Genomic DNA, 22,757 nt, shown 5'->3' with positions numbered 1-22,757 from the left:
TTTCAGATGAGTGTGCATCCGTTTGTGTCCGTGAACATACATGTCTGCACCGTATGGCTTATTAAAAACACAAATATATCACAGACCAACATAAGACTGCTATAGGGGCTGCCTGCTTCTACTGGCCACACATCAACCTAAACCTAATCCACACTAGGAGGCAGAGGAGCCAGGGGGAGAGGCTGCATGTATTGGACACACACACACACGCCCCTCCATCTAGGGGACAGCCACCTATTACCCTGTTGTGCCAATTGCCCCAGTTAAGCATGATAAATCCATTTTCTATGGGCAGTCAGGAAGACTGCACAGATAAGGGATGAGCAGGATTTAACTCACCTCCAAGACAGACTGACACACATTCACACAAACACACACATATGCAGGAGAACTGTCCACAAGCAAGCTCAGGGCTTTGCTGAAGGCTTCGAAGTTCTTCAATAGTAAATCTTTAAAATGCTACAGGCAAAAACTAATATTTTTAATTTGCAGCCACACTTAACTCAAACATGACATCACACTGACAAACATGATGCACAACGTGTGATCTCAATTATCTGAACTCGAGATGAACTCGTTCTAAGCTCTTTTAAAACCTCAAGAAGCAACACATCCTTCACACAAATCAAGAATTTTTTTTTTTCTGTCCATGTAATCAAAAATTATTCAGACACTGCTTAAATGACATGGACACGCTGTGCCATTTCCCACATTTTTGCACTCCTTCCTCCGTCCCATCCTTCCATTCCTGCCTACCAGCTCTCACTCTGGGCCAAGCAGTGCAAGGTGGACCTGGTCTGCCTCCAGCAGAAAGGATGAATAAGTAAAAAGAAGATAATGTACCCCTGGGTTCTGCCTGCAACCCACTGCCGGCCTGCTGTCCGGACACATTTGGCAAGCTGCTTTTCCCCTGCCTACCGTCCACTACAGCAATTCTATCCTTCGTTGCCTGTGCTGTGCCTACCAACTAACACACTTTGACCAGGATTACTATGTGTGTTTGTATAAGTGTGTGTTCTTGTATGGCCAATAGTGTGAGGCCCGGTCTGAGTTTTTTTTTTTTTTTTTACCATGGGAGTGAGGACATTTTGAATGGTCTTTACTTCCTCACATAAAGACCCGGTTTAATTGTTGAGGTTACAATTAGGTTTATATTCAGATTACGGTGAACATTAGGTTTAGGTGTTTAATTGCAATGGGTCGAGTCAGGTTAATGCATTATATCAGTGAGAGTGCTCACAAAGATAGCTGTACAACTGTGTTCGTGTGTGTCTGTTGGTACAAAGTGACACCAGTAGGGCTTGGTATGTTACCAGATCACGCAGGCCCACCTCGGCTTACACCAGCACAGCGGCCGTCGCCGTCCGGCCCCAGTGAATCCAGAACTGAGGGCTGACACACGACAGCCATTGGCCCAAAAAGGGGCAACAGCAGAAAGCGCGCGCGCACGCACAAACACCCATGGTAAGACAGCCTGGTGTAGACCTTCAATATCTAACTTCTTTAATCATTTGTTAACAGGTGAAAGTAGATAAAATCAAAGAAAGCTGTGTATCTTTTCGAGGATATAATACGGGCAAACTGACTGTATGGGCTCAATGCATTGGCACTGACGCTGTTCACAAACACTGTTCTGTAAAGATGGTAAGTGCCTTTATCTCCATCACCAAAAATACTGACTACAGAATCTCCACGCTGGCTGTATGGCATGGCTACAGCATGTATAGCTTTCTGCACCCTTTCAAATGTTTTGCCAATCTGCACGGTTGGGTGAATTTCAAGAACTTATTTCATCTCCAAATCTAAAAACACTTTAGAACTGCAAATAATCGGGCATGAAGCTCTTATGAGTGAGAATCGAGCGAGCAAATAAACCCCTTTCTTTGTGTGTGTGAACTGTGCAGGAAATAGTTAAACAATCTCCCGCACAGTGTTAAACATCTCTGAGTTTGCAGCAAAGCTTCGAAAGTTGGCAGTGTTTGTGAGACGCGTTGTATATTAACAGCCCACATCTCATTTGGATAAGCAGGACTTAACTGGAGTCTGGAATAATTGATTTCAAAACGCAGCCCATAAAAGTTTTAATTAACGACGCCTCCGCGACCTTCAAACCGCATTAAAACTTTATGCAAATGCATTTCCGTCACATGGATGTGAAACAATGCCACGTCGCCCTCAAACAAACAAATAAATAAAGAAAGAAAGAAAGAAAAATCCCTCCCGGTGCTGTTTAGCAGGTCCATGTGCAACACTTTTGGCTGACCGGGTCCGTCACCCATCAGGCTCTTCCAGCAAAGCTTTTATCTGTATTAATAATACATTGTAAATTGTTTACACCAATTTTGCATGTTTTATGCGATTTGTGGTTCATTTACATGACTTTCATTTTAACATTTAGCTCAAATGCAGGTCAGTGTTAGGCTGTGCGTCCATGGGTGTGGACACACACACAAAAACAACACACAAATCCCCCTTTCGCAGAATCAAACCTCAGATATTAAAACACTTCAGAGGCGGATGTTGAAGTTAGATCTAAATTACAGGTGGCACATATTGTTATACCCTCCAGCAGGATGCGTGTAGGTTAGGAAGTGTAGGACGTTAATTTTTGACCGGTGTTATCTTAATATCCCTTAAATGCAAACACGAGTTCTCAAGGAGATATGACAGAAAGCAAACAAACCAGCTCTGCACGACATCCATCAGAAGGAGACGCAATAACAGCAGCCTAAGCTGATCAATATGTATCGCGCATATGGGCAGCACGCGTCCATGCGGCGCTCGTGTGAGAGGATCTGCTGCCAATTAATTTTAATTAATGGAAAGAAAGAGGAAACTCGATGCGGACCTCTGCTTCATACCAACAGGCTTGGAAAATGATCGGTGCTAAATATGCAGTAGGGCTGTTGGACTTATTTTACGGCGCAAATCAAACAGTCTATTGATAAGAAAATGATTAGAAAATGAAAATAGCACATAGGAAGAGAAAACAAGCATTTTAACGGGCTGTAAATAAGTCTGGTAAGTCTGTTGCAGCCACTGGTCATAGCTTCGTTACACTAATAAAAACGACCAGATGAAATATAGTGTGTGTGTGTGTGTGTGCGTTTGATCAGCTCTATCTTGTTGTTTCTGACTAAATACACTCAGAGAAAAAACACTGAGAAAGAATCCTGCATGTTTTCACCGGAACTGGTCTTAACGATTGTATTTTCTCTGCTTTATCACACATGACGTGCATCCCGATTATCATCTCAAATACATTTGCAGAATATATATATAGGCTAAACAATGCAGGTTATTATCCCGATATAACAACTGAGAAACGAGGCCATGACCTCTCTGCATCACTGAAAAAAAATAACCTACAGGCATAAAGTTGAACAGCTGTGACTTTATAATGCTCCTGTATTTCACAGCCAGTGAATGCTTAAAAATACAGTGCATGAGAATGGTAGTTAAAATCCTCAAGCTCTTGACCACAAGGTGTGGTGACAAATACAGATGGTGTTAGCAGGTCGTGCTGACTTTGACCTTTAGGGTCCAATGGTAAAATGCTGAAATATAAAAATGACTTTTATCCCGGTGTTTCATGTGAGCAGGCGAGCGGTGGAAGGAAACGTACGGCGGCCTGAAGCTGAAGCTCGGCGCGCCTGCAGCTCTCGTGTTAACTCTGCAGTGACTGCACACAACATCTGAATCTGTGGAGGATTCTCTCATTTAAAAACACAACTTCACAGACGTATAAAGGTTATTTATCATGAGCATGGACCAAAAGCTGCGTAAGGTCACATTTAACTTGACCTTTGCTGCCGTGAGCTGTGATACGGTCAGATTTAATTTACAGAAACATGCATCTATATGTTAGAATAAAGCATATGGAGCAGATAAACAAAGTATGTTGTATGAAGAGAGAAAAACAAAACAACATCTGACTTGTGTCAAAACGCCTTAAAGGTGAACTTGGCCACATTTTCACGAGGGTAGAGGCAGAATCACTTAAAGATTATTTTTAGTTGACTGAAACAAATAATAAATTCAAATAAAATATCTGAATATAATTCCAAAGGTTTGGGGGCCGTTACAGATATTTCCAGACGTTTTAGTTCCAGATGTGCGCACAGGGTGTGAGGCCCAAAAGGTCAAAAGTTAAGTCTTTTCCCCTTAAATCTACAAAAACGTGATTAAAATATTCAAAGTGGATATATTTTAATTATATATTGTAATTTATAATATTGTTTCAACACAAGTAAAACAAAAAGGTATTAAAAAATTGAGTATTCTGGGTAGAAGCTTTGACTGAACCATTTATCCAAACGGCCTTTAAAATTACGCACATGATAAAGATTTTTTTATTTTAATGGTCGGATCCTCAATAGCTCCATCCTGATGACTGAACACAACATGACTATGTGCACAACATGTAACAGCTCTATTTCTTCTCTGAAGGTCAACTCTATTTTATCATTAATCAAACTGCTACCACGCAGCTCGGACTCTGCACATTAACGCACACCCACCATCCCCCTTTTCGCTTTCATGGAGCTGAAAAATTTCAGTTTTATTACAAAACGAGACTCCTGCAGTAGAATAAAGTAAAAACGAGGGGCGGTGACCCCAAAGGCCCCCGGCGCCGACCGTGTCTGCAGACCTCCGTTAACAAGTCAGAAAACCTCATAGAAAAACAAAGTGTCCTGCAAGTCGAGAAGCCGCATTAGGACTCCGTGTGTAGTTTCCTATATTTGTCGATTATTGCTTCAGGGTGAGTGTAATTACTCGCCAATTGACAGGGCACCGAGCCCTTCTTCCCCTTTCTCCAACCTCCGTTTTATATAAAATAGATTTGGGAGAAGCGCCATTTTCTCTCCAAACCATGCGCAATGATACGCACAAGAAAAGTCCGTTGGAGGAGTGCCATTAAAAAGAAAGGGGGAGCGAGAGAGCGAGAGAGGGGGGTAGAGGGGAAGGTTATACACTATCGGGGAAAAGAGAGGAGAGTGAGAAAAAAAGGTCCTTAAAACGCAACAAATGACAGGCAGCAGCACGACAGTCAACACAACACTGTAACCACACACACGAGAAACACACCGGAGGCGCACTACGCCGGAAAACAGCACCGAAGAGGAGCGTGGAAAACGGCGATTTGTTCCCATACCTGTGTCAGGCAGTAAGGGGAGTACATGGTTGTGTCTAGAGATGAAAATTGGAGTTGTTGATGATAAAGTTGGATGGAGGTTCGCTGCGGTGCCGCATTGCAAAGCCGCTGTGGCTCAGTCCAGGCTGTAACCCCGCCTTCACTCACAGTGAAAGCTCCGCACTAACTTTAGGGGAAAGTTTTTGCTGCTCTCTCCCTCCCTCCCTCCCTCCCTCCCTCTTTCTCTCTAACTCTCTCCCTCTCTCTCTCCCTCCCCGCGTCTCTTTCGACACAAACCTACCTATATTTGAAATGATCATTTATTCACGTTATCGTAAAAAACAAAAACCAAACAATAAGCGCTTCGCCAAAACCCCAAAGAGGAGCCGCTTGAGAGACTGTTCCTGCAGCCCCGTAGGAGCTCACAGTGCGCCCGTGGTAGCTGCTCAGCGGTGAGCTCAGGCACCTCGTCGCAGCTTTAAGTATGTTTTAAAACTTAAAGTATGTTTCTCTAATATTCCTGGGATATTTCTACTTCACAGTACTTTTCTGTAGGGTTACCTGCAGCTATTGTACTTCAATTTATCACAGTATTTCAGGTTTTTCGGTGAGGGAATGTTTGTTCTGTGCTTTCCCTCTGTTGCAACATGCATTTAGATAAATCGTTACCACGCCTATACTTTCTCTTATGTTTATATGACAGTGACATCTATCTATCTATCTATCTATCTATCTATCTATCTATCTATCTATCTATCTATCTGATCTCCAGACAGATATAAAAACAGGTTTGTCAATATTTTTCCCTCACAGCTGACAGTTGGTTACTCACCACTGTACATAAAACATTTTTAATCTCTTATGGTATCAGTTTCCTATTCCCCAGAGACCTTGTTGGACTGTAATGTTCTCCATTGGGCATGCACAACATTTTTTTACTTTGTTTTTTCAAACGTTTTGCCAGTAAGTACAGAGCATACACAAATGATCTTTTTTTTTCCAACAACTTTCATATCCTTTGCTCCGAAACAAAATGAAGAAGCAAACCCAAATGTGACCGAAATAGAAAACACAGCATCGAAATTTACAATTCAGTTTTTTGCTGTGGTATTTTGTCAGCCCGTCAGGCTTAGGGGTGACACAAAGCCTTCTGTACACACAGTAAATTAATTCAAGTGTCTTAAGTGGACCAGCTCCATAGCCTTAACTTGATTATTTGTTGTTGTAAATTCAAAGTGGGCAGTGGACAAAGTGCTTTTTGCAGCTGAACTGTCAGCTCAAATGTGGACCAAAATTCGTGCATAATTCATTTTCCAATGTGTCATGGCTGGATTTGAGACTCCACTTTGGCTGAGTGCGCTCATTATTGTTGTTAGGGTGAGGAGCTCCCCATTTGAAAATTATAAAACAGAACTTTCAGATAAGATTTGAAACACTTACAACAGAAAGAGCATGATAATAATCTCAGTATTTCTTGGGATATCTGTGAACGTATTTAAGAAACTAAAGTCCAAGGTTATTACAGCAAGTTGAAAATGTACTGTCTATAGGACTGTAATTTATTCAGCTGTGATACCTTTTGGATTTCCATTCTTCTTCCTTTTAACCAAGTCCAAGTCATATTCTAGTGTACACAGAAACAAAAGATACCTGAACTTGGGCGAAGTGGTCTAAACTAGTCTTATTCTGACTCCTATTGTATGGAAGCGATACACTCTGTTTCTAATCAGGCTTGGCTTTATCCTCGCCTGCTCCCTGCTCCTCAGCCTAATCAAACTCATATATGCAGGCAGAGTGCCTGCAATTATACATAAGCCCCTGCTTGGTACATGTGTGTGTGCGTGTGTGTGAGAGTATGTGCAAGAACATTGTGAGAGGGTTTGGAAGTGTGTGTATATGTGTGCCTATGTGTGAATACTTTTTTGTATGTGCATATGGGTGAGAGTGTGTGTTTGAACCCTACAAAATGTGTGTGTGTGTAAGTTGTGTGTGTGTGTGTGTGTGTGTGTGTAAGGGTGCGGTTTTGAGGGTTGAAGTCACCCCAGTGCTTGAATGCCAAGTTTTTCAGGGGGATATGAAGTTGTGCAGCTTTACGAGACCTCAGCCTATGTAGGATACTTAGACACTCACACCACAGATGCACATGCATACAACATACAGCACATACACACACACACGTAAACCCACACATACACACAACTGCAAACGTCTTGTGGTTAAAGCTATTCTGGCACAAGCAACTAGAAGAAGAATTAGATTGAGGAAAAGAAGGAGCATACTAAATAAAAGTGGAAGAAAGTGAAGCATATTGAGGTGTAGTCTGTTCCCTTCTCAAAGTCTCTCCTCTTTCCAAACCACACCCCACCACGGCACAGGCCCAAACCCCAAAGTCTTTGTGTGCTCCCTCAGTTTCCCTCATTCTCTTTTTGTCTTCCCCTTTTTCTATTTCTCAGTAGTTCTTTTTTAGTGAACTTTATCCTGTTTCTATCTTACATATAATCTTTGCTGCTCTTTTTCCCCTTCTGCGACATTAATCACAGACCTTTCGTTTTGGTCGTCTTTGTCTCTGGCTTCACTCTGGGCCGAGACATCCATCTCAGTATTCAACGCAGGCTCTTGTTCGTAACAAACAAACTGTAGCAACTGCTAGAGTTACAAAACACCTATGCTCAGGTTTTCTTTCCAAACTCTCTGCCCGTGATCAAGTGGTCCACTCTGACCATCACCTATGAAAGCGCTCAGGGCTCCGGTGCATTTGGGAGACTAGATTTGCCATTAAAAAGCACATGAGAAAACCATATGGTGTCTAAAGTTAGCATGTTCTGGTCTCACCGACACACAGCACTGCTCTTATACTTTCTGCTTTCCCATTGCCTGTGGCCAGGTCGTTAAATATTGAAAGTGATGTAGCATATTGATACTGCCATTAGCATGTTTAATGTGCGAGACAGGTGGTTGTGGCTGCCTTTCAAAAGGCAGCAAATATGCAAACGGAAAATATGTGCAACTGTACCGTTCAATACACTGTACAGTGTAAATATTGTTCGAGTAAGCTGTTTATGTGTGCTCTGGGAAGGAGCACATCAGTGAAATACATACAGGCTTATGCAGTCACAAAGAAATGGCTGACTGGCCATTATAGCTAACAAGGATATCATACACAGTGTGGATCTCAGAGCCTCTATGGATCTGTTTGCAATCAGAGTGTGTGCAGAGCAATGTGTTATGCCTGCTGCTTTTTATGTGTTTACTGTGCGCAATGGCTGCTCATACGTTTCACTCTGACTGAGCATGCATGTGAGCACATACTCTCTCACTCACACACACACACACACACACATACACACACACACACACACACACACACAGACTGGTTTGGATTATTGTGTTTTCACCATGTTTGTATTTGACAGGAAGAAAAACGTACAGATTTATTTTTCTAGTCTGATGTCATCCTTCCTTAATTTAAGTGGTAACATGTCAGACTACACCACATCAGCCAAGGGAACCATTTATCCAACACTCATCTATAAACTCAACCTGAAACATGTTTTTTTCTGACAACGGCCACATGTTGCACGTCACACTCAGACAGTGTCCTGCAAAAAATTAAAAAAAAAAATTTCAGTTTGGCAATGTTTTGCATTGTAGTTTGTTTTGCTGGATTTGACCTGCACATGAAGAAAATGTCTGTGTGACAAAAGTGAAACTATTGCTCAACATAAATAATTCCTTGTAAAAATACATGTCACTGAAAAGTTGACATTTTGAGGAAATGGGGTGTTTTTGCAGGGCACTGTTGCCACACGTCAGCACAGTCGACACATGCGTTCAGGACATCCATGATGACATGTGGCTGATTTTACAGGAAATGGATATATGAGCATGCTAATGGCAGGATGTCAACACTCAAAACTGTGGATATATTTCCAGGACACATTAATGCTAGCACCTCCAACTCAAGATCTGAAAAATGAAGATAACGAAGTCTGACTATAGAAACGTGTTTCTGCAGCTGTTGAGTCCTTCAATCTTATGGAGGATTTTTTTTTTTTTTTTTTTTTTAAAAAGGGCCATGCTTGTGCGTCCACAAAATAAATCCCAACACATCAATACAACCACAAAGACAAATAGAGATCTTGTAGTCTGTGTGTGTGTGTGTGTGTGTGTGTGTGTGTGTGTGTGTGTGTGTGTGTGTGTGTTTGTATATACCCTATATGTATCGGACACAAGGAAACATTCAGGCATCCCTGGGCCTCTAACAGGATCGTCGTTCACCAGGTAGGTGTCAGTAGCCTAAAAAACAAAGAGAGAGTCATTAATTTTAACATTTGGTTTAATAGCACAGTGACTTTACCACAATATTAGCAAGTTGTTTGGGAAGCAAATCTCAACTGCCATCGACAATTCTAGTGTTTGCGAATTTAACGTCTGACTAACCATGTTACTTTGCACGAGGTTCCACTAAAACTGAAATAAACATGCAATGAGTTTGGGAACAAGACATTTTACAGATTTTGATCTCTCAGTATTTATCAGACACTCCATTTGTGACGAAACGTGTCCTGAAATCACCCTGAACAAACATGGAATTTCTTGCTTCCTCTTTGAGTGACAACACTAAAATTTACCTGTACTGTGAGAGACAGTCATACAACCCCTACTGGTTTCATTTCTCCACCGAAAGCACAACACCCTGCTAACAACTACTGTGTTATATACCCCCAGTCACTGTCTGTAAGTAACAGTATGTATGCATGTATATGTGTGTGTGTAAGTGTTCATTCAGGGAGCTGCATTTGTATTCTAAGTCAAGCAGGCAGGCAGGCAGGGTTCTGGCAAGGCCCGGAGCTGTGAAATGGGCTCTCCTTGCAGTTCTGCCATTGATTGGATCAACCTATCCCACTCTACTTAGCCGAAGGGAGCTCAAATCCCACAGCCGCTGCGCCATTCTGCGAAATCCTATTTCATTTCACAACTTTAACAGATAAAAAAGCATGCACACATGCCTGTGCCAGCCCAAGACCCCATGCCACATTTATTTAACTGCACAGGAGCAGAGAGAAAACAGTGAACTTGGTGTGTGGAAACGTATTCACATGCAGTCTTAACCTCTTGCAAATATAATCACCTGCACGTATGTACATTTTTCCACACCCATGTGTGCTCTGCCTCGCACACAGACACAAAGCAAACGCACACACCAATACACACATGCATGCCACTTACACAGACACACTGACACAAACCCCATAATAAGAGCCAGACGTTGGCAGACCACACAGCCCTGAGTTGTGGTGAAAACAAAGGCTATTCATATCCTTCGCAATGAGAGGTCTGTACAGCTAACTCTCTTTCTCCCTCTCTCCTCTGTCTCTCTCCTCAGCTTTTTATTACAGATAATCTGCTCCCACAAACCTTCCATTTTCTTTCAATTGTGCGATTTCTAATCACCTTTATTAGTCCATACACATGTTTTTTTTCCTGATTTTTAGACTCTATTGCTGAGGCCCTCGGCTCCCTAAAGGGCAACACAGTTCCCATTGTTGAGTCTCAAGAAAAGGATGAAGCCAAGAACGGAGTGACAGAGGCCTGCTGATAAGATAGCAAAGCATTATGGGAATAGGGTATCAGAGTTCCTGGGATGCACACATACTCATTCAAGCTGATACACACAAAAACACACATACGCATCAGACAAAATGCAAACACTCGTAAGTCTGCCAGGCCACAGGTGGCTGATAACAGGATGATGCATCTGATTGGCTGGTGGTCAGAATAATGGCAAGGATCCACAGCACCTGTGTGGAGCTTCACACCAGTGTGAGCCTGCCGACTACCAGCAAGCAGACCACAATGCATCAGGTGTGCTGGAGCCTCTGTGATTGGCTGTGCCAGGCCAGAAACAGGGTCAGGTGCACTAGCGAGTCTCCTCTGATTGGTTGAGACAGACCCAAAAAGCTGCGGGTGGGATAGAGCTGCTTTCATTGGCTGTCACTGCCTCGTTCTGCTGGTGAATGGGTGTCTGGATGGATGGCACTGGGACAACTGGTTCAACTGGGATTGTGTGATGAAACATACTGACTATGTGAGAAGATTTTCTGGTGTATACATATCAGCAGTACTCGTGACATGACCTGCAGAACTCTTTGAAACAACCCAATAAAAGCAACTGCACATCCAGATCAGAACAGATCATTTGCTATCGTTTCACAATAACCAACCAACAAAGATGAATTTAAATGTCCTCTGTATGTAGCCAGCCAAAGAAACAGGTGTTGATGAACCTCAATCCTACTGTGCAACAGTGAATAACATGAAGCTAATGAATAGGCTAAGCTCTGTACCTGCCACTGGGGAGGCCAGAACATACTGACTCTCTTTGTAGTAAACCCCAAAAAAACTCCAAGCCCCCAAACACTCTCTCCTGCAGCGGTGTATGAATTATATATTGTACTATATATATAGAACATATGCCCGGCCCATATGGCCAGCCCTGAGCGAAAAAATCTCAAAGCCCTCCTTAATTAACATTTTAGAGGGAAGATTTGGAGGCGGGAGACTGAGTCAGTGACCTATTTGGAGTCCATCATCGCCCAATGCAAATGTGTTAATTGAGACAGATTTTCCCACTCCGCAAATATGTGGAGTAGCGGATGCGATGGAAGATTTTTTTGTCTGAGCCATCTGATCTAAGGTAGGGGTATAGGATCTGTTTTAAACTGCCTTTCCTGCTGCCTCCGCTGACAAAAGAAGACACTTCTTTTTCACTTTTTCCCTCTCTATCACACACAGGCTTTCCTTGGCTCGCTCTCTATCTCTCTCCCTCTCTCTCTCTCTCTCTCTCTGGGTGTATGTGTTGACGACCATATGGCCAAATTCTTTGGAGGTGAGATCTCCAAAACCTGCTCCACACACACACACACACACACACACACACACACACGCAGACACACACACACCTCCACCGAGCTTTGTGTATGAAAGGCCCTGATGGTGGAATTTGTTCTCAGATGGCTCCATTTTAAAGCACATGAATGGCAACGTATCAATGATCCTCCTCTCTGGCTTTCTGTCTCTCTGCATTTCACATTAGCAGCGACACACAAACACGCACTCCTACAAACTAACTCACAACCTACACACAAAAACTTACAGCTCTCACACACCTGGTGCAGCCCACTCCTTGTTTCCAGAAAGCATTTATTCTGGCTGGTGCACAATCATCAGCCGCAACCACCATCAGTGCTGTCAGTGCATCTTTTAAAGACCATAATTATTATCACCACCATTGTGTCCTAAACTTGTTTTTATCATCATGGTTTGGTGGCTGAAAATAACCCTGCCAAGTTTAAGGTACAGGATGAAAATGGGGGGATGGGAAGAGAGAAAAAGCGAGTCCAGCCAATCTGCGTGAGATGGCAACCACTTCAAAGATGCTGGGCCGCACTGGCGATCTGTTCCGCGGTGTATGAGCGGTGTATGAAAGGCAGAAAAGGCCGCCGTGTGAGTCCCTGCCAAAGTTACCTCAGGGAATAATGCACAATTTTTTACATAGCCTTCTCAAGGGGGGGACACACACAGGGGAAACTGGGGGGCTGCATTAAAAAAAGAAGGATACATAGGCGTCTAAGCAGAGTGGGGCTAATTATTTCACTCCACTTGTGGGTCCTGAAGGTTTGGTTGAGTCAGAAGTACAGCCAAGATGCAGTGCTGAAGATTGCATTTGGCTTAATTGCCATGTTTTACGTAAATGGTGGGATTCTGGATAAAGCACACGGTGTGTGAACAGTTTCAGTTGAGGGCTGACCGAAGGAGACAGGAGAATAAAATATTTTCCCATGACTCATACAAAAACATTTACCTTACGCTGGTAATTTAATGATGTATTTACAGTCTGGTTCAAATCAAAGGAGCTTACACTATATGCAAATCAGCTGGGTGAGGTGCAACTTTTGAATGCTTGACTAATAAAAGTGAAATGATGCCAGTCCTAACAATAGCTGTCCCGACAAACATACATCCTTTCATCAAAACTGTTACGTGGAAACAAGTTTGAACAGAGCTCAAATTGTGACACACCCCAAGATTCACTTGGCCTGGCACCTTGCCTGGAAGCTACTGATCTTGCTCAACAGGCTAGGCTATGGACTGTGGCCTTTAGATAATACTATGCCAAATGTTACACTGAACTTCCCAGGCCGCAACATTTCACCGCCACGCTGTTTATACTATACCCAGCCTCCACACACTAGGTAACCAAATGCCACTGGCACCCCTTTTCCTACAGGGATCCTTATTCAAGCTCTTTTAATGGCCAAACCACAGTTAAGGCTCAGCCACAATGGCTAAGTGCATTAAACAATGAGGTTTGGGCTGGTACAATCAGCCCTTTGTGTCACACAAGGACTGATCCATGGGGAGATTTTCTTGTGGTTATGGTTCTAATACAGCAGAGGTTACCACAAAGACCAGGAAGTATACAGTTACATTACAAAACACACACACACACACACACACACACACTCAGTATGACTCAATGAGGCAGCTTGTTGAGCTCAGTTCAAATCTCTCACCCACTTCCAACTCATCTGAAATGATACTCTAAAAATTTATTGAATAATACGGTAAGATTCACGCCCACAACCCGGCTTGGCACCAATAACAGTCTTGGCTTTTACTTGACTGACAGGTTCTGTGGTTGGCAGGTTTTCTCTGCAACAACCGCAGTGCAACCAACTGTGAAATTAAAGGCCCACAATCAAAACAAAATGAAGATTGGAATATCTATGCCAATTACGGGGCATTGTCAAACGGTTCCTTTACAGTAAGAAGTATAGACACATAATCGAACAGCTGACATCACGTGACCTGCAATAACCTGATTTCCTGAATCCCTGCAGGCCTGTTTGTGTTGAGGTGCAGGTGTGACTGTGCTTCACCTGGGGGCAACAAACATTTTTGGTAGGTGACCTCATAACAAACTTATGTAATACCTATATGTAAAACACAGTAAAATATGTATTCACATCTTGCTGGTATACATTGGTGCGGACATGCGTGTGTCTTAAGAAATCAAGGTGCTACTGTTGTGTACAGGTGCTCACAAACCTGAACACAGGCAGATGAAACTGAACGTGAAATAGGTGACACTTCAGGAAACATTTGGCAAACCAGAAAACAAATATCCTTTGGGCATCCTATGTAATATTTGTGATCATTATCATGAATAGATGGCCGTTGAGTTTTCAGTTGCATGTTTTATCTCTTTGCTTAATTGTTTTTTTTATTGTGCACATTTTATTTTTGTTTTACTGGTGAGACAGTGCAATTGCAACATGCCAGTGCCACATACTTTCATTTCAAAATTAGTTTCAGTCTATAGAAACTTTTACTTTTACAAACCATTAGAATAAAATGGGATCATGAGCTCAAACTTACCAGGGGACAATGAAGCTACTCCGTTAACTGACCTAAATTATTGGTGCAATAAGAATATTGTTTTACTAATAAAAAATTTGTATTAATTTCTGATTTCTGTATTTTTCTGCTACATAACTTGTCCACTGTGACCTTAAAACACAGAAAAAGGTCTCAAATGAACCTGTCAGCTCTGTGTGAGACACTGTATATATGTTTCTTAGGTTTTTAATAAAAGTGTACTTACAGTATTGGTCCAGGACAGGATGATTGGTTTAGGCCACTACAGTTCAACAGCTTTAAATTGGGCTATTTTATGATGGCTTTCATTATAATTATAAAAAGCTGATTATGCTGCACAACAAATTTCAAGTAGAAGCCTGAGATAAAATATTATATCTGTATTTGTAACTGCATCTGGATTCAAAAAGATGATAAGTTCAGCATCACTGAGCAGAAGCCCTTCTCTCTGGGTGTCAGATCTGTATTAAATGCTGCGGAGCTGCTCTTATTCCTGCTGCTAAACACCTTCAGCGCTTGTTCAGGGGGCACAAAGACGGTCTGTCACCTCCCCACCCCCTTATAGCCGCTGCAAAGTGTCATCGACTACGCTAATGAAGTGCCCATTGATAAAAAAAAAAAAAAACAGAGAAACCGGACTAGGTGCAAGGTGGAAGACGGTGCAGCAGCAGAATATGCGTTTAGAATATGAGAATAATAACGATAATAATAAACATCGCTATGTAGTGGCCTCTCAGGTGTTTTATTCCGTTTGATCAGAGAGAGGGAAGCGAAGCAGTGTCAGCCATTCAAACAATTAATCAGAGAGAGCAGAGACATTCAGATACAGGAGACAGGTTTTGTCTGTATTATAACAGAGGCGTCATTATCACAGCGTCGCTGCCTGTCTGAGGAAGAGTTTGAATATTAAGTTATAAATATTAAGAGATACAAATCAGTGTAATACTAAAAATATCTGACCTGCATCAAAATACACTGTGATATGGGACAATCAACATATTATATGTTTGTCTGAATTAGGTCAGTCACATTGGGTTTAGATTGTTTCTAATTACCATTACTGGCAGGAAAGCATGACTTTTGCGCGCGCGCGCGCGCACACACACACACACACACACACACACACACACACACACACACACACACACACACACACACCCATACTGGTGTGTTGTATCGTCCTCCAGGGCCTTCCACACCACTGTCAAATCTGCATGAATCCAAACTTACGTTTCCCAAAGGAAAGAATAAACTAAAAATAACTCCAGGTGTTTGTTTAACGCTATGAACCTATGTTGAGTTTATATTCACTCCTATAGACTTTACCCTATAGGCCCAACACAGGGGGCTATTGAGTTACACAGCACGTACCATTATAGCGTAGAGAGATCTGCCAACCCTCTCAATGCCCCATTTTCCTTTAAAAGTTCAGCTTCCAAAAAAGTGAGAGAGGGAGCGAGGGCTGAGGGAGGAAGACTTGGTCTCTTCGCTGTTGCCGGAAGCAAAAAAGGACCTTTAAACAAGTCGGCCTTAGGCCCAGATAGAAAAAAAGACGCTCTTTCAGAAGTGGGTCCACTCTGCAAGAGATAGGCGGCAAAGAGGACAGCAGCTCCGAACCCTCCGTCTACCGCTGTTTGACCTCAGATGCGCCCATGTCCAGCAGCAAGAAATCAGGGAGACGTCTGCGTCAAAGTCCCGAGGTGCGTCCTTCAGCGGCCAAACTTGTCCAGCAGATTGGGAGACGCTAAAAAACTCCCCGAAATAATATTTATACCGCGATAAAAGTAGTGGACAGGGGAGGTGATGCAAAGTAAGTTTGGTTTCTTTTACTTTTCCGTGTGCAGCCGTTGCTGTCGAGCAGCTTCTGTCTCCAAAACGTGTCCAAAAGCGGCTGTCTTCTGCGCCGCGCGGCCGATCTGTTTTACCCTTGTATCTCTCTCTCTCTCTCCTCTCTCTTGTTCCAAACACGCACAAACACACACGCGAACACACACGGAGTTACACACAGACGGGGGGACACCCCTGGTCCCTCGCCGCCTCCTCCTCAAAGCTGACGAGATGAAAGAGCAGCTTGCGTTTCGCTTCTTCAAAATCGCTACAGCGTCGCCGAAAGCAAAATGCCTGCACAGCGACACGTCGTGGGTCCGCGCTTTTAGCGGGGCTCCTGATGCCTCGGTGCGTAAAATGAAAGCTCTCCGTGCGCTCCGGCAGCAACGACAGATAGCCCGAACTTCCCTGCCCAAAAATATCAGCCACCAAAAAGCTCACTTGTTCACGCACATTCACACACAGACGCACAAAACAATAGACGCAGAATTAGGGCAGTTGTTCACAGTGAAGGTGGGGGCCGGTTCCATCAGCCGGTAGCGTCGAAATAGCGAATTATTAGGTGAATTATTAATAAAGCAAGCGGTGTACAGTCTGTCGCGGAGAGAGCGGAGCAGCTGGGGCTTTAGGAGCATTAAGAGAACCAGGGGCTAAACCACGGACGGCGGGGATTAGGGCTGCACTGGCTCCTACCTACCGCCTGCGCGTACTGAGCACAGTGGCACTGTAGGCGCGGCTGTGACCCGGCTGGGAACGACCCGAACTTCACCCAGTTTAAATTTCCACAGTTTTTAATGGTAAAGTCTGCAGCAACGAGCGAGCATCAAAAAAGGTCAAACAGTTCAAGTTCAAAGCAGTGATTTAGACCAAGCGAGAGATTCTGTGTGTTTCTATGCTGCGAAACAGTATTCAGGCATTAAACTCTGAGATATGCAGAGTGTGTGAGGGCAGGACTAAACCGTTTTTTAAATATCTTGATAGACTTATGACAACCATATGGGGTCAAATATAATCTACTCATAATGACCTTGGTAAGAGTTCTTCTTTGGGAGCTTCAACTGTAAACACTTCCCCAACCCAGATTTACTGTCACAACGTCCCAACAGAAAGACACAGGGAAATAACGGCATTAAATGCTACTGCACATTATGGAGCACAGAAATATTAGCAGCCCCAAATAATCTGATTTATGGGAAATAGCTCCAGAACACAAAATTATGTTTTTTTAAGAAAGTGTCCATTGTTTGAAGGGACTAGAGGCATCTCTCTCACACTCACACACACACACACACACACACACACACACACACACACCGGCCAAGACAACAGAAAGACAAGAGTAAAACCCACATTCTCTCTGGTTGTTTAGGAAAAGGACCAAAGGGAAGTTAAAAAAAAAAAACAACAACAAAACAATACGTCTATGCTAATACATAAGGTGTCTTATGTCATACTTTCATTTTCAAATGTCAGGCCTCACTAAACAAACATAAATCCATCTCAGGTGGACACAGCTGCCTGGATAAACCAACACTGATCTTATTTCTGTGCGTAAAGTCCGATGGTTCCAGTCGGGGTGTGGCGTTATCCGTCTTTTTAAAATCAGCTGTCTAATGACATTCCTCTAACATAACGCTCCATCAATAATTAAATGTTGACCTCCCCACACATTTGGCCAAATCAATTATTCATCTGTCACTGAATTTGTGATTTAAGTTTTTGTTTTCAGCCTAGTTCTGGTTCACTTCAGTGTGTCTGTGTCAGGGGTTTGTTGGTTTTAATTTTTATTTTATTTTATTTTTTGTAATGGAGGCCCTGACCCGATAGCTGGGAGATTAAAAAAAGGGTTTTCTTTTTGGTGGACTGTATTTAATTGAAAGTCAGCAAATCCTCTTTAATCAAAAATCGATTTTGCTCTTTAAATTCTATAAAAACAGAAATCAGGTTTTGTCCGAATACTTTTTCAGCAGGTCAACCTCAGTCTGCAGACTACAGCTACAGGACTTTTTTTGCACTGAAGTGAGTTTATTTTTTTCATATATTTCGATTTTGTTCTAAAATAAAAACCTTTCTCTACACCACCTTTATTAAAATGAAAACATGTGAATATAGAAATGTCCATGTGCTCAAATGTGAATCTTTTCGTGATACAAATAATTGCGTACTCCACCTCAATAATCCAATCCAAATTAAATTAATTCCTAAGGGTTGATGATAAACTGATTAAAAGATATATCTGCCTTAATTGGTCGTAGAGTTTCCACTGTTCATGCCATGCAGCTTCTTAAATTCACTATTTAAAAATACTAATTCTGTTGTCTTATTACAGATGCTGCTCCACGGCCTGTTATGATAATGACCACTCCATTGGAAAAACAAACAAACAAAACAACAAAAAAACTCCCTCTAAACCCCAGATAATGCCACAACACGACTTCCCCCCAAAAACCCTTAATTAATTGACAAAGTTTGCACAGTTAGAGCGCAGCACAACCAAGTACAGCCCTAACTCTGCGAAAGGCCGGACAGATTTCCCACAAGTCTCAGGTAATTAAGTCGCTTTTTAATAAAAAAATCGTAATAAAAACGAGGAAACGTGTTTGGTGAACGAAAAAAAAGCGCAGCTTTATTTCGTAGTTGTTCAGTTGAAAAGAAGGTGTATTAGCATGAGAATCAGACGGAGTTTATTTGACAAACAAGTCTCCATTGGTCAATGTGCAGCACGTTTGGAAAAATGACCCGCAAACATCAGATCTAAGAAAAAAAAAAAAATACTACAGAGAAAAAGAATTAGTGACTGATGAGTTTATTTACCTGCAGAAAACAGCTGCACCAACCTGCGCTGAACGAAGATGAATAAGATCATTCAGGTCATTTAAACACAGCATATTACCCAAACAACAAAAGGAGAGACTTTAAAATATAAAAAATGAGTGAAGCTGTTTGATAAATTACTATATAATTCATTCATTAAGGTTTTTTGAGAACTGTTTATAAAAAATCATTAACATTGTGTGGAAGAATCTCACATTTGTCTACTAATGTGGCTTAAATAACAATTTAAATAATTTATGCTCCCTCTTCCTCATGATGATGTTGACCTAATTTTATTTATGCATCCATTTACTTCTTCTTCTTCTTCTTATTATTTATTGACCTAATGTTGACTTGCCTATAACTTGATCCTTCACAAACCGCTTTGTTGATGAAATCAAAACCATTACAGCCATATATTATTGTAGTATTCCGTGGAGAATAATAGAACAATAATGAATAAATAAAATAATAAATTAATAAATAAAGCTAATAAATAAAATAATAAAATTACTTGAATCATTTTGTAATAAATGCTTGATTTATATTAAATAAAAAGGAGCCCTTAAAAGTAACGTTAATGTTTGTTCCCTTTAACAGTTTCTTGGAAAAAAGTATAAAACACTAAATTAAAAAAAATAAATAAAATACATTGTGTTGCTCCAAGAGTAAAAAACAAACTGGAGGAAATTTGTTGGCATGCCCTGAACCCTAATCATGTAAGGCAGCCTATAAGCGCCAATTAGGCCGAGCTTTGGGTTAATGAAAGCCCTGAGCGGTGTGTCTCACCACAGCCCCCTAAACCAGCCATTACTGCAGACCACAATGACTCTGATACCACACTGTTTTAAGACCCTGAATTATGTGGTCAATAAGTTCCCTAAATCTCACAGTGAGAAGAGACGGGCATACTGTAGGATCATGCAGACGGAGTTCAGACAACACATAAGAATTTTTCTAATTCCTCAATACTTACCCTGAAACCAATCACAGGAAATTTTTCCTTCAAATTACAAGTTCTACATAACAGGCTGGGCTATAGCTGCAAACTATGTCAAAAATACTGTAACAAATTATCAGAGTTAACACTATAAATTACACATCAGTAGCTGGAACTGAGGTAAATTATTGTAGATAAATGTTCACTTATGAAAGATGGGCTTGGTTACAAGTTTAGAGGCACAGTGGCGCACGGTCAGAAATACACCCCATCACCTAAATCAACAGGTTCATACTTTATCAAATAAATGAGTCATTAAGTGTACAGTATAATTAAATATACATTAATTTTAAGTAGCTGCGGAGAAAAATCTGACTTGTGAGTGAATTAGAAATCACACGTCCTTAGGTCGTGGAAGCACAACACAAAAAATAAAAGTTTGTTCCCAAACCCTCAACAATCTAATTATTTATTAATTATTCCAAAAATGATGATAAAATGAAGCTGAAGCGATTCAGACTGTAGGTGAACTAAGGCTGACATAAACAATCTGAAAAAAATCTGCATCCTTAGAAGAGCTAAACTCCCCTGTCACAAAGAGAAAACCAGTTGAAAAGAAACGTGCGAAAGAAAAAAAGCAGCTTGCCCTCAAAGTTGCCGTGCTATTTACAAAACCTAGATATTCTATAAGCAAAGCCACACGCTGAAACCACAACGCAGCAACAAAAAAAGATGCAAGAAATAAAAGAAAAGCAAAAACTGCTGTACTTTATTTAAAAAAGCTAAACTGAAATACAATAAATCTAAAACCAAACGCCTCAGTCATGCTGCCATCCTCCTCACACTGATTCCTGCTGTAGCACTGCTGACATCTACTCCCACAAGCCACTTTGTTGGCCTTATAGAAAATCTATTATTTTATAACAAGACCATATATCAAACTCAGTGGAATTATTTTCTTCTCTCTACTATCTCTCCCCGCTGAAAGAAACGGCCCAGAGAATTCAGCGTCTCCATGCAAGAAGTGCAATAAGCGGTGGAAAGGAAAAGAAAAAACAAGGCTCTTTTTGTCTGCAGCAGCCGAGGTTTTATCCCTGCATTGCTGAGTGTTGTCTAGCATTACAAATCTCAGCCCTGGCCTGGATGGACACAGGAGGGCTCTGCTGGCCCTGCTCGCACTGTCTGCATCCTTTACGCTCTGCCATGCAAATAAACCCAAATGAGAGAGCAGCTGAGGGAGAGAGTGGTGGAAATGGAGGGTTATTGAAGGGGAAAAAGGATGAGAGGAAAGAAGGGAAATAAAGCAAGAGTGAAGAATTGAACCGCTGCAAAGAGGAAATGAAGAAATGTATGTGGCAAGTAAGGAAGGAAGGAAATAACTGATCTGAAGCAGTTGCATGGGGACAAAAAGGGAATAAGTCTGTGTGTTTGTGTGCAATAGAGACAGAAAGAAAGAGAAAAAGAGTGGGTATTAACAGGCCATCGGAGGGGTGAGGAATGCCCGGCCCTGGCACAGGCGAATGGGATAGAGGGTGGAGTATGTTCACGTCGCTGCTGCCAGCCGAGCACATTCCCACTACAGAGTCATGGAGACTTTTTAACCTATAAGCTGCAGCAGTCTCCACTGGGTGCATTAACACAGGTCTTATAATCACAATTCACCCCAGATGACAAAGTGCTGGGGCAAAAAAGCACAGACAATAACAGGCTGTTTTAAAAATATAGTTTGTCATATTTGTGATTTATTTTCTATAGGCAGCAAAAAAGACACAGGAAATTTAGCAGGAGATTCAGTGTTCGACATCCAACAGAGGTTCCAGGACAGTACACCTGGGGTTTTTTTATAGGGCCTGTTCAGTAATAAGCTGAGCAATGTCTCACTGGTTAATGCCTGACAATGTTTGTCCCCGCAATTATTTATAATTAATTTTCTGACATCACTCATCTATTGGAGCAGTACTGGAGAAATAAACTTTACTCAAATACTTAAATACAGTCCAGATCAGAGTTATTATTATTCCTAATGTATGTGTTTGCTACTCCTCCATATTATGATCATATTATAAAATATGATGTTAGAAGTTCATAAAACAGGTAAAACTTCACTCATCTAGCTCCAACATCAAAATGCTACTTCCACATTAATGCACCAGTAATTAGAATTAAATAATTTAATAACACAAGATATAATGATATTACACCACATGGGTTATTGATGAGTGTTCGTACTTTGAGTATTGCTTCTGTTCTGTCACACAAGTAGATTTTGAAACCAAGAATTTTCATTGTAATATCTTTGACATTGTGCTAATTTTACTGAAGGTAAGGATGTGAATACTTCTGCTACGGTTCGAGACGTGTGTGTATGGTTTCAGACTACAGACCTGATAGTGACCGGTCAACACCAAAGGTTGTGAGCCAGAGTCAAATGTGTAAGATCAGGAGGACGTGACATGAAGGATGCAACGAGCCGTTTGCTTGTCTGAAGAGAGGCCTCCCCTTTCTGAGAATTTCTCAGAGACAAGCGTGATGTGAGCGTAAGTATCTTTTCATGTGAGTGCAGTGGTTTATCACCGACTGCCATTAGGCTCGGCCTTGATA

At 41.7% G+C, this 22,757-nt stretch overlaps 1 protein-coding gene across 13 annotated transcripts in view; it reads right to left on the bottom strand.

Moving 5' to 3' along the window:
• The window catches only part of nfixa (nuclear factor I/Xa), a 108,425-nt gene extending 91,683 nt beyond the window's left edge, over positions 1 to 16,742 (bottom strand). For 2 of the 13 annotated variants that reach the window (XM_026302571.2, XM_026302570.2), the window contains exons 1-2: positions 15,947 to 16,716; positions 9,347 to 9,430 (exon numbers count right to left, since the gene is read on the bottom strand). In XM_026302571.2, coding sequence (XP_026158356.1) covers positions 9,347 to 9,430; positions 15,947 to 15,949 — 87 coding nt within the window. In that variant the 5' untranslated portion in view covers positions 15,950 to 16,716. Of the gene's footprint in view, positions 1 to 5,155; positions 5,323 to 9,346; positions 9,431 to 15,946 lie in introns of those variants that run through there. The other 11 variants (XM_033325321.1, XM_026302568.2, XM_026302566.2 and 8 more) reach the window with 11 other exon arrangements.
• Between the last annotated feature and the right edge of the window lie 6,015 nt (positions 16,743 to 22,757).

Source organism: Mastacembelus armatus, chromosome 1 (assembly GCF_900324485.2).
Source record: "Mastacembelus armatus chromosome 1, fMasArm1.2, whole genome shotgun sequence".
Lineage (NCBI taxonomy): Eukaryota > Metazoa > Chordata > Actinopteri > Synbranchiformes > Mastacembelidae > Mastacembelus > Mastacembelus armatus.
Note: the sequence above shows the minus strand (reverse complement) of the source record. Positions and strands in the feature narration are given on the sequence as shown.